At 41.9% G+C, this 13407-nt stretch overlaps 1 protein-coding gene across 1 annotated transcript in view; it reads left to right on the forward strand.

Moving 5' to 3' along the window:
• pdia5 (protein disulfide isomerase family A, member 5) overlaps positions 1-13407 on the forward strand; it is a 73717-nt gene that overhangs the window by 39130 nt on the left and 21180 nt on the right. Inside the window, exons 9-11 of the mRNA XM_085374403.1 lie at positions 1637-1728; positions 6153-6224; positions 8248-8384. Coding sequence (XP_085230529.1) covers positions 1637-1728; positions 6153-6224; positions 8248-8384 — 301 coding nt within the window. The remainder of the gene's footprint in view (positions 1-1636; positions 1729-6152; positions 6225-8247; positions 8385-13407) is intronic.

A 13407-nucleotide genomic window follows, 5' to 3' on the forward strand; every position in this document is an offset into this window, starting at 1 on the left:
CACCATCCGCCACCTTCTTTGGGTTTTTTTTTTTTTCCATCTGGCAGCCAATCAGCACTAAGAATAAATTAGATATGTGAGAGAGGAAGTTAATGAGAATGATAATAAAGACAGTAAATAACAAATAATGTTTTTTAAAATATCAACATGATGATCACGGCACTGAGGTCGTGCTGAAAAATGACACTGTTGCCAATCAGGTGCTTTCTAGATCTGGCGGTACTTCATCAAGTTCATGATTTTTTTTTTTTCTGGAGCTTTAAGCCACAAAGAGCCTCCACTGTGTTCTACAGATGGCTGTAGACACTCACTGTTGAGCCTGTCTACTGACTGACAATGATTTGAAACCAAAACTACTACTTTGGATTCATCACTCCATCAGCCCTGTTGCCACTGATTTTCAGCCTTATCTCCCCGTTGCCTGTTTAATGCTGAAGTGATTCGTAGGTCTGTGCAAAGGCGCTTAACAAAGGAAAAACAACATTCCTCTAAAAGTAGTCTGGTATAAGAATTGGACTGAAAATGAGTGAAAAAGCATCCAATGTCTTAAGAAAACCTTTAGATGATCTGTAGAAACCCTGGAGAAAGCCTGGCTGCTTGGAAGAAAAATAGAAATAAACGAATAGTGGCTCAAGACTAGGGATGGGTATCGTTTAGGTTTTATCCGATACCAGTACCAAACCGGTACTTTTGAAACGGTGCTGGTGCTTAAACGGTGCTGAACCGGTGCTTAAAGAATGGAGAACACAAACTTTGTCCAAAAACCTCATGTTTAGCTGTTTTTTTTGTAAAAAGATAACAATGTTAGCCTTTTCTGCAGCTATGGGGCATATATGGCATCACTCTTGGCTGGAAGCAGTGCTTAAACAATGGAAAAAACACAAACTTTGTCAAAAAACCTCTCATGTTTAGTTGTTTTCCACTTTTTCTTTGGTCCAGCCAGTACAGCCAGACTTTTGACCGCTTCGCCTTGGGCGTTTTTAATCTGTAGCTCTGCTCTAAAAGAACGTACGTACCTGGCCCGCCTACTATCCTCGGAAAGGTAAAATGATTGGCTGGAATCCAAAGTGTATGACATCTCAGGGAAAAAAAGCACTGAAATAAAGCACCGAAATGTGCGCTGCCTTTCGGTCTGGTTACTACCGTTTATGTCAGAACGGCACCGGATACTGGTACCCATCCCTACTCAAGACTTTCACACAGTATTGTACTTCTGACAGTTAAAGTAATTTTCTGCTATGCTAGACATACCATGCTTAACAGTTCACATTTATCAAGTACACCGAGCGGGATCCTGCACATATTTTCTTTATGTGGGTGTCTAAAATAAATTGTGATTCCTTTTTTAATATAGCTCAGACAAATCACATTCTGTCTTTTCAATTAAAAAGTCAACAGGAAGTTTATAGCGGTGGTGTTTGATTACGGCCTGCTAATTAACAGTCATTGCACCTGTGTTGTTTCGCAGTTCACACTTGGAGTAATCCGTCTTTGTTCAGTTTGGAGCCCGCCGATGACGACTGACCTGTCTCGATGTTTGATGTTCTTGCTATTTCTTTTCTCTCTCTGCCGTCATTTTGCTTCACATCTTTGATGGCCCATGTCTCATTTTCCCTTTCATATCATTTTTCTTAAGGTCCTAGCAGGAATGAATGTGCACCCAGCTGAGTTCGACGGCCTCAAGCAGGAGTACGGCGTCAAAGGCTACCCAACCTTCTGCTACTTTGAGTGAGTCGAGTCCTCTCATCCGTTTCTTTTTAGGCTTAGTCCCTGACTTCCAAAGCTCAAAACATCAGAGTAGGGCCACTTCAAATAGAAAGTGCAGTCTCTGCCCATTTAAACAGCAAGCAGGCGTGATGGCAGCAGACTTGCAGCTTGCAAAGGTGACCCCTTAAGGTTTGCAGTTCTTTCGTGCAGGTGCAAAGGAGAAAGTTTCTGATGAACTTTGGGATCCTCTGGCCTCATCCTTGAAAATGTACACTCACAGGAGGTGGTTGCTACTGTCAGGGAATAAGGAGAACACATGGGTGTTGGTGTATGGTTAGCAGTGAAGTAAAACTGAAGGGATAATTAGTTGCTTGACCAAAAAAAAAAACAATTCTTGGCATTTAAAGTGTTTAAAGTCCTGCTTGAACATATATTTATTGCCACAGTCACTGAACCACTCTGCAAATAGGCACTAAATCATTCATCTGACGTCACTCTAGGGTACAGAGATATTGGCCACCAGGGATGCAAAGAAGTTTGGGCTTCGGTCTCACTAGATAAATGGCTCTAACTGTGAACTCATGGAGGCCCAGCTTCCACTCTCACAGCCTTCACTTCAGAGGTTTGGGCAAGCTCATGGAGCCCATTGATCTTGAGTTGCAGTTCTTCATCATGTTGACAATGCATAACAAAAGTAACTGTCTTCCAAAAATGTTACTCTGTGTTGCACTGTGGTGTTTGAACAATCTCCATCAGTCAGTCGCTCATTCCAGGATCTGCACTGTTACCTTCCTCAGGGCAATTTCTTATATCCGTAGCCCCTTTAGGTCCAACACCCTTCACATCCCAGTGGCCATGCCATAGGGTGGGCAGTACTGTGACAATGTATACTGATACAAAGGTGGTTGATCATGTTAAACACCAAGAATATGTTTAATATGATCATCTCAGACACAGAGAGAAGCTCCACCTATTTGTTTTATTTTGTTTTGTTTTTTTGCGAGGAGCTACGGAAGAGAATTAGGGCCACTGGGGAAAAAAGTGGGCATGTCTTATTTTTTCTTCTTTTACAGAATTCTCAGATTAAAGTCAGAATTCTGACTTTAATCTGAGAATTTTGACTTTTTCCTCCAAATTATTTTTTTCTCAGAATTCTGAGAAACTTCTGACTTTTTTTCTCAGAAATTTTTTCTTTAATCTCAGGATTCTGGAAAAGAAGAAGAAAAAAAAGACGTGGCCACTTTTTTTTTTTTTAGTGGCCGTAATCCTCTTCCGTAAGGGGCATCCAACCAGGAGAAAATCATCTTAAATGGAGATGAATCACAATGTGTTGTTCAGAGTGCAGGCTCATGATAAGATGGTTTTGGTTTGTGAATCATGGAAAAACTTCTTTTGTAGAGTCCGAGAATAAAAATGTGGAGCCAGAAAATTAGCATAACGGGTCCACTTAAAGCTAATATTCAAGCATAACAGAGAAATGTTGCGTTGCCTACTTTGTCTTAATAAAAAAGTGAACTGAGTAACTTAAGGTTTCTTTGGACAATTTCGACAGGGCTTATTTAGTTAATGTGAGATTGTAGTTACCTGTCATTGGAAGGCTTATGATCCCGAAAGTCATTTGCGTATGTAGTAGAGAAGATCTATGACTTTCAAGGGTCATTTGGACTTTAAGCGCTGCTCAAGGGCCAAGTAAAATATTATTAGGCAGAATTTTTAAGCACAAACTCTGATTGCCTAATTCACCGGCTTGCCCTGTAACAATGCACTGCACTGTAACAGTAAGTGAGTAAAGTTTAGCTCTTAAACTGGACAGCCCTTCATTATTTCAGCCTCCCTGTCTTCACAAACACGGCCCTCTGATGTGAAGCGAGCCGTTGCATTGTTTCACACAGCGCCGTCGTCTATGCAAAGACTGCCTCTGGTCCTAATAAAGGCAGCGTTTTAAATTATTAAAATGGTCGACTAAGTAAATGCTTTTAATATGCTGTAGCAGAGTTTTTTTTGTTATCTTTAACAACACCTTAAGGCCACATGTGACATTGATTTAGCACTCTCTTTTAGGTGTTGGAGAAATGTATGCTGCTGGCAATCTGATAACTTCAGATTACTGCTCAGCGCTAGTGTCCAAATATGAATAGACACACAAAATCACAGCTTGCGGCCACATACGCAGCAGGAATAGAGAGTGTGACTGATAGTGTTTGTTAATGCAGACACCCCCACCCCACCCAGCTGGAGCCTCTCTGCACTGTCCACATATTTACAGTGTTGTTAACTAAGTGCTCCCACGCTGTTCTCTGCTTGTTTTGGGGTTTTTTTAAAAATATGTTTGCATTTTTTTTTTTCTTGCAATGCAATAGACACCTGGAAGGAAAAGCAGCGAAATTATGTCATGCAGCTGGGGATCAAGCCCGTAGGCATCGCTGTTTTGTGGGGCACGCCCTAAATATGAGGCTACTGGGGTGCCACCGTGCTCTGCTTCTTTATGTCTCCTGCACTGGCTTTATCATCCTTATTTCCACATTAAACACTCTCTCATTCCAGTCTGGCCTTTTAATTAGACCGGGACTGATTGTGTGTGTGTGTGTGTGTGTGTGTGTGTGTGTGTGTGTGTGTGTGTGTGTGTGTGTGTGTGTGTGTGTGTGTGTGTGTGCTCTTGCCTTCTTCCTGTTTGTGTGCACTTCTTTCTATCTCGCGTGTGTACTGTGTGTATGCAGGTACACGGGCATGACCAGCACACTTGTGTGTAGCTGAGCCGGAGCCAGTCCGTTAGCTGCGAGTGCATTAGTGTCAGCACACGGCTAGCTAACGACCATCCGAGCCCATTGGCTTCAGTAATGAGCCCCTCACTGATAAACAGCAGCTAATCACTGCAGGGTAAATCAGCATCAGCACCGTCGGAGTTATCTCTCCATTGCACCCGTTTGCAAGACCAAGTTTTCAAGGTCTTTTAGGTTTTCAGTTACACAGATTAAGAAAGCTTACTCCCCCAGAGTTACAACACACCTCAAGTTCCTGTCGAATATTCAAACAAAAACCTGGAAGTCTTTCGGCTCCTTTGTCCTTGCCGCGTCCTTTTATGGAAATGCTAGAGACTGTTGGCTAAATGACATTTATTTAAAATTTCCTCTCTTTCTACAAGGTTTCGGTGTACTTTACAGCAGCAGAGATAAAGCAAGTGAATATAGAGTCGGTCATAAATCTCGCTGATTGAATTCCAAGCAGCCACTCTGTGCCGCAGAAGTCGGGTTACTTAAGATGCGAGTTTTAAGCTCCAAATCCACAGAGCGTAATCATGTATCACCTTTTAATAGTGTCCGCTCTGTATTTGGGGAGCTGTAACTGCAGTCGTCACCACCTTCTGTGTTTTCAAAATCACCCTGCCCAGAGCCAGTAACTACCCACATTGATCCTTCGACATTGGGCTGAGCCGCCATGTCCGCTTCCCAGCCTTGGTTTAGTCACGGTGAATGCAGTAGATAAACTCATTGCTATGAAGAAAATCTGCTTAGGTTTTGAATCTGTCTTTCAGACTGTGAGGCTGAAGAGAGGCCTCGAGCTCATTTCAAATGCATTACGTCGGGTCACTTGCATTCCTTATGTGCACTTTTTAAGCTGAACTTCAAGACAGAGAAAAGAAATTTCAATCTTGTTAAAATTTTTGTCAGAGGCGCAGCTCTCTAAAACATCCGGCTTTGAACTGGTTGCGAAAGGCCCGACTCAGCTCTTTGTCAGAGACACTCGGTGCCATCATAACTGCTTTTTTAAAGATCCTGTCGCACATGACCTGGATTACTGCGACACGACTTTTTCAGTCCTGACTGAGATGTTGTTTCAGCCTCATCTAACAAGAACTGCTGATCAAAAGATGCATCCCAGAAAATAAGTCTTTGTTTTCATTTTGACTCAGTTTTAGCTTGAAAAACATCCAAAAACATCCAAAAGTTCAGTATTTGTTCGTTTTTTTAAAAGAAAAACCTTTGCAAGTTTTATATGTCAGTTTCTTTCCAAATAACTGAAAACAGCACTTATTGAGGCATTATTATCAAAGTAATACCGCATGCATAGAATCAATAAATCTGATATAAACCGCTTAAAAGATTTGCAGACTTTGCCTTAAAATAAGGTTTTTTCCTCCATCTCATAAGTCCAAAAGCAAAGCATACTGAACACACTGACCATTAGTATTGAGCTGAGCTTTAAGAACTGCTGGTGATGATTTTTAGAAGGCATGTTTTTAGAAGGCATGTTTTGGGTGGGGTGTGTTTTTAAAATTAAATGCAGTAATGTTGCTGTAATGCAAGTTGTTATGTTTACAAAAAGCATCAAATCACAGACGTCTTTGGCAGTGGTTTTCAAACTCACATTGCCAAGTCGTCATTCTGCCCGTTGCTGAAGTCTGCTTTCAGAGACGATCTGGTTTTCATGCTCCTTTTGTCTCTTAGGAAGGGGAAGTTCCTTCACCACTACGAGAACTACGGCGCCACAGCCAAGGACATCGCAGACTGGTTGAAGAAGTAAGTATGGTCCCTGTCACTTCATCTACTGACGATTTTAAGTAGGACCAAGCAGAGGCTTGAAGACGCCCGGAGGAGTTTTAACTAATAAAAACGACACGATGAAGCTTCTGAACTCAAGTCTACCTTCTGCCTCTAACAAGTACCCCCCCACCACAAGCACACAAACACATCTTAAATGTCAGGCATCACCTTTTCCTTTTGCTGTGCTCTTTCTCACAAACGCTCTCCTCTCTGCTCACCCTGACTCACCTTGCCACAGTGTCATCAATCTACACCTGCTCCGTTCCTGTCTCATTTTTCTTTCTCACCTTGGCTCACACTCTGCCCGTAACCCCTCCGTCTCTTACTGGCAGGAAAGTCGCAACTGTCCACAGGCCTGCAGCCAGAGGGCACAGAGCAAGGCTTTCACAGCTATCGCAGGAAACGGAGCGAGACAGGCAGGGGATGTACTCCGTGTGCCTCTGGGCTCTTATTAGCCCAGAGGCAGAACTCACCATCTCCACTCCTAGACTTTGACTAACTTGTTTATTTAGGACTCAGAGACTGATTTAAAAGCAGTGAGCCAGCTGGCTAAAAAGTCTAATTGCAGCTTATATTTGAGTAAAAAGTTTCTGTTACCTGAATATGCACGAAATGACTGAATTAATATATTAAATCTAATTAATTTTAAACTAATCATGTCCTTAAATGTGCTGCACACAACCACCACAGCACGTAGAAGCTAGTCTCCAGGCGCTTCACATAATAAAAGTAAGAGTTTACAGTATTTTAGGGAAGCAGAGTGTGTAAGCACTTGGTGACAGTGGGGAGGAAATCTTTTTAACTCGAGCAGAAGCAGGCTCCAGGAGAGAGTCTGTCTGCCTTCACCAGCGTAGCTGATTTTCACAGGAATATGTTCCATATGGTTTAAAAAAAAAAAAGAAAGAAAGTGGAAAAAGCCTCTCCTGCAAGCACCATTACATTTGCAGTTTTTCGTGTCATACTTTTTTTTTCTTTTTCTTCATCTGAGATGCTGCACGAAAACGGGAAAAAAGGGGTTTTTGAAGTAAACAGTGCTCAGAGATTTTTCCAGAAGAGTCTATTGTCCTCTTCCTGTAGCACTTTTAGCCGCTGATTTATTTTTCTTTTCTCATTTATCAGTCAAACTTCACATCCTAAATGTTAATGTTGTCATTTTGTTCAGATTCAGCTGTCTCCGATTTTTTTTTAATACCCACCTCAGTAGCTTTCTGCGCTCTTTTCTCACTGGACTGAGAAATGCCCTTTGCTGTTTGCACTGACGGGATTCCTACACCTGCCGTAATGAATACAAGTATTCTGGGGGTTGCAGTCAGAAGCTGTACTGAAGCTACTCTGTTGAATTAGTGAAGCCCCTTCCTTTTGTACGCTCCGCTTTAGTCTCTTGACCTCAGCTTGGTGCGCAGTCTGAATTTGTTCATTGAAAGTGTAGTGTCAAGAATAAAAAAGTGGACACAGAAGGAGAGGTAAGAGTTGGTATCCTTGGCGATTATATCTGAGCAGCAAAAGATGTCGTCTGATAAATCTTAAGTGTTATCACTCCCTGATAAACCTTGATCCAGAGCTTTTTATATATCACAGCTGTGTATTAGATAGTTGACGTTGCTGGAGGGTTGTTTTTAGCACTCGGTTTTCACTGTTCTGGTGTTGTTAAATATATCAGCCTCGCTGGCTTCAGTGCACTGGCTCAGGCCAGAGCGTGTAACGATGAGGAAATGCGGCAGAGGAGGGCCGTGTATAACAGTGAGTGTTTATGCTGTAGCCACTCGTTCTTGGAACTGGAGCAGTGTGCTCCACCACACCCACAAAGGTGGAGCTGCTTTTGTCCAGATGTGTGTGCGCGTGTGCGCTTTTGTGACATACTGGGTGGAGTGTGGGCTGCAGCTGTGTCTGATTATATTTAATTTTTCTTTACACAGATTACACATAAGCTGGACTGTCTCTGCTTTTCAGTCTCACCTCTGTTGCCCTTGTTGTCCCCCCCCCCCCCTTCCTGTTTTAGTCCTCAGCCCCCCCAGCCGAAGACCCCTGAAGTCCCCTGGTCAGAGACAGACTCTGCGGTCTTCCACCTGTCCGATGAGTCCTTTGACAGCTTCCTGGAGGAACATCCTGCTGCCCTGGTCATGTTTTACGCCCCTTGTGAGTAAAAGAGCAAAAGAGCACGGTCTATATTTATCAACTGCTACACGTAAAATATTGTTATGTAAATGATGCACTTTTCCCCCCACTAAGAGCCGTTTTAAATTTAAGCGAGGTCCAGAGTTCTTTTAAACTGGTTGAGGGGGATGTAATCGCTCGTGTTACAACTGGGGGGTTCGTAAAAGTTACTTCAGCACTCGCACTCAGTGAAGCACTTTTTCTTTCTTTCTGGTGCTTTCTTTCACTCAGTGTTTGATCAGTATTGGACCAACAGTTGATTATAGCGTTTATACGATGGCAAAACGTTTTTGTTTGTTTGTTGCTGTTTTTTTTGGCCCAAAGCCAGAACCCAAAGAAGTTAAATATTTCACACTTTTAGCCGTCGGGAAGATAGATCCGCCTCGCTTCGAGCTGGTGTGTTAGGGCAGCTGTCTCTCACTTGCTGCAGAGATGCACCCTGGGTATAGACAGAGTGGCAGAGGGAATTAACCGTTAAGCACTGCGGTTACACTCGACTACCTTCAATTCTGACGATACGCTTTGCCAGAAAAGTTTTTCGCTTGTAAAGGGCAAACATGAGCAGTCTGTCAAAACATCTAGCAAAAAGTCCAACGGACACAAAGGCACAGTTGTCAGAGGGCTAGCTTGCGTTTCCTTTCTCGTTGCTATAGTTACTGTAGGATGTGTATGCTAAACAGCCCAGAGCAGCCCACACCTTGTTTACTGATTTTACAAACGTAGGTTAACGATTAAAAATAACCACAATAAGTAATCTAAGTTGAAGTAATCTAACGAAAGTAATCTTCCTGCGCAGTAAGGTCAGACGCGCAGATTTAATCTGCCCTGACAAACAGCTAACTCCCATTCTCACTGTTTCTCATGAAAATGTAACAAAATATCAACACTTGGGAGAAAGAGCATACATATGGACACATTCCACATTTGACATTAAGGAAAATAAGAAGCTTTGTAAAGCGTGTGGATTTTAACATTTTATAGTTTAGTCTACTATAATCATTTCATAGTTATGCGGTGGCTCTGAGAGGCTAAACGGACTGCAAATTAAGAAAACACCAGCAATAAGAAAATGCTGCGAAAGCACACAAAACACAACGGAAATGAGAAAAACGGAAACAGGAGAAAAAAAACCCAAAAACAGAAATAGGAAAAAACATATTTCCAAAAGCACAAGGGAATTGTTTCTGGGGAGACAATAACCTGACGGACCAGTTGCAGGAACCAAAATATGCTAAGAATTGCGCTGGGAGACAGTGAAGTGGAGGATCTATCATTTTTGTGAGGAAAGAACAGATGAGAGGTCAGTGTGTTAGCCTGACTATTAGCCTAAAAATCCAGTAGTATATGAATCATGAGATTAAAACACACTTACCTAGCATGTTTTGGTTCCTGGAACTGGTCCGTCAGGTTATTGTCTCCCCCTTTTGCAGTGTTTTTCTTATTGCTGGTGTTTTCTTAAGTTGCAATCCGTTTGGCCTCTCAGGGCCACCGTATACTTAGTTGATTAAAACTGAAGTAATTCAAACTGAAACTAAATGACATTTTACACTAAAGCCTCAGTCCAAGCTAACTCTGCACTCATAGTCGCTTAAAGTCACTGAATGTCATTGACTTTCTCTAGTCTTGGGTCGCCCCGTTCCTGCTAGCTGTTAGCTGCTTTCTTTATGGTTTCCCTTTATGGGGGTTTGTTAAAGTACTGAATTGATAAAAATGATACGAGTCAGAGTAGAAGAACCAGTAAAATCTTCACAAAATCCCAATCTCAGTGGAAACTAGTAACATTTGTAGGAAGGGTCGTTGTTGAGGCTGTTATTGAATGTGGTCCCATGAAAAGATGGAGTTTAGGTTCAAAATCACTTACAAAGCCCATGATGGTCGTAGTGAAGGAATCGTTAATGTAATCAAGTCAGATAATGCAGCACATGTGGTACTTGTATATATTAATACATGGAGCGAATGATTTCAGCAGCCTGTCAGAGGAGCTCCTCATTCCTTCCTGCACTGGATAACATTGTGCTCTCGCACGTCCTCTTGGGTCGAACTGTTGTTTAGTCACATAAGTAACATCACTGTTTGACTATCATGCTCAGTATTAACAATCAGCTGGATAAAGTAACCGAAGGCCGATTGAAAAATGGAAAACAAACTCAAAGACAAAGCGGCTGCAGTAAGTTTCGCTCTTTTGCCCAGGTCGCTCGCACACAAGCTCATCTTCGCAAACCAACACTTCATTGTTTCCATGTGGCTGACATAAGCCTGCTTGTCATCTTTATTCACGCAACATACTTCTGTTGTTACACAGAACTTTGTAAACATGCCAGTTTTCTGTTCAGTAGCTTAGATCCCAGATTGCTTTGCTTTTGTGAAGCCCTCCTGCGTGTGAGGGGGAGGCCAAAAATAGCTTTTGTAATCAGTAAATGTATCACACACACTTTTTTTTTTTTTTTTTAAATAATGGAAATTTATTCAATTTGATTTGACTGTTTTTGACCTTTGTTTTTTTTTTTTTTAGCTACCTGTATGCTTTGGATCACATCACCACCTCCTGCTGTTTACCCCTGTACTCTCTTTCTTCTCTGTAGCTGCTGCCCTCCCTCTGTGCTCATTTTAGACTCGCCTCTGTTAAAATAAACTAATCAGTATAAATAGGATCCTTTAAAGTTAGCTTTAACTATAACAAGGATTCATTGCTTTCACATTTGATCTGATACTTGCTGCAGAGCTTCATACCGCCTGGTTGCTGGGAGCACTGCACTCAGTCCAAAGGGCAAACAGGAGCCCCAGCTGTGATTAAAAACATATCCGTGATACTAACACTGCGGGTGGACCCATTCCCTGCTAAAACTCAGTAATATTTTGCAATACTAAACCCTGTATGTAAATTAACTCTAGCAGTTTCACTAAAGAACTATTGATGCACATGAGTATAGACAAAAAGCATTTGCATTGCACTGCAGCTGCAAACCTTGAATATGGACACTTACTGTGCAAGTCTGGGTTCGAGATGGCGTTTACAACTAAACTGCTTGATTGCTTTGATCCTGGCTTTGATCTCTTTAATGCTTTTAAATGTGTACATTCCCACAGACACACTCCATACTTTTGTAGTAGTTTTTAGTTTTCCCAGAAGAGTGTAAACTGTCAAAACTATAGAAAACAGGGATCAGTTCAAAATGAGTTGCCATTAAAGATGTTAATATAGTTTTCTCAATTGTGTAATTTAGATAAGGGTTAATGCAAAGCACAAGTGTCAACACAAGCTGTGTATGAGGTATGATCATACAGGTCATATGTAATTATTCCAGGACTCCAAACATTAAAATGGAAGCAGTCCTACAGTCCTGAGACTTCCTGTGTGGCTGTTTGGATCATTCCTTTCTGTCTACCTACACATGCGCCAATACTGGATAACTCCAGTGTTTCAAAACAATGGAAGCTAGATTTGGAGAGCAAAACGGGTGATAAGTGAAAAAGTGTTTTGTGTGTGCTGTATTTTGGCATGCACCACAGTTCACGTTCCCTTTCCCTAAACCCTTGAGGTTACAGGAAAATATGGTGTTGACAGCGTCATCCTGGGGGATGAATTCACAGAGCATAATTAACAAAATTAGGAAAAAACAAGGTGCATATGGACCCTGCAGGCTCTATTGTTGTGTCTTTGGCTTGTAGCCAGAGACAAAGCCCTCATATAAATATATATATTTAAATATATATAAATAAAAGTTGATTTCTCCTTTATCCATCGATTTTCTCCCATTTGTCTGGGACAAGGAGGTAGTAGCCTAAGCAGAGAGGCCCAAATCTCCCTCTGCCAGCAGAGAGATTTCATCTTTCCAGTGTTTCTTGGGTCATCCCAGGTCTTTGCTGGCTTGGAACATCTCGCCCAGGAGATGCCCAAAAGCCATCCTAGTTTCAGCTGGCTCCTTTCGATGTGGAGGAGTAGCGGGTCCATTCTTTGTCCCTCGAGATGACTGAACTATTCATCCCATCTCCAAGAAGAAAGCCAGGTGCTCTTCAGAAAAAACAGTTTCCACTACTTGTATCCACGATTTTAGTCTTTTGGTCACTACCCAAAGCTCGTGATCATAGCCTCAGAATTGGAGGCGCTAATGCACCAGAGTGAACTCGACTCCACCACCTGTTGAAGCCAACAGAACTGAATCATCTGCAGACATGCAAGTGGTCAAAACTTAGAACCTGGTCAGACTTCATGGACCGGTCTCAGAATAGTAGCTGGGCTTGAAATGGTCCAGAGAAACAAGAGACAATGGCATTTTTTATTTGTTTTATTGTTGTTGTTATTGTTATTTTAATGGGCAGAGTCCTGGGACTTCATTGATTATACATGTTTGACTTGAATTAATGACTTTTCAAGCAGGTTTTATTTGATTGTCAGAGAAGAACAGTTAAAATTTCCGGTTTCTGTCTTTTGCTGAGGAAGAAAGCTGAAGAGTGCAGTCTTACCTGGGTTTTTGCATTTATATTGAATTGCCTATTCAGGCTTAAAGCTGCAATAAACTCTCATAGTTTTGCTTTTATTGATATTTACTAAGGCGTCAGGCACCATGGATTACGCAACATAGATTCAGGAATTATTTTATTGTCTTTAGTTTGTGGAGTTGTTTAAGTAAGAAAATGCTTTTTCTTTTTTTTCCTTTTTTTTTTTTTTTTTTACCCTGAGTGTGCATAACAGCGCTGAAAGCAGACTAATCCTCCCTCTCCAGATGTGGTGTCACAGCTTCACAGATGCTTGTGCTGCACTTGACTCACCCTGTGGACAGCAGCCAGTCACCCACACACACTCCAATCAAGGGCAGTCAGCTGAAACAAGTGGCATCAAACATTTTCAGCGCGCACACGCGCACATACCTGTGACACACCAAATGCATATTTCACACCGTGACAAAACATTTATTACACACAATTACACAATCGCTCTCTCACACACACACACACACACACACACACACACACACACACACACACACACACACACACACACACA

Source organism: Diplotaxodon limnothrissa, linkage group LG16 (genome assembly GCF_057381915.1).
Source record: "Diplotaxodon limnothrissa isolate DT_005_m linkage group LG16, D_limnothrissa_male_GT1.1, whole genome shotgun sequence".
In the NCBI taxonomy this organism is placed as follows: Eukaryota; Metazoa; Chordata; class Actinopteri; order Cichliformes; family Cichlidae; genus Diplotaxodon; species Diplotaxodon limnothrissa.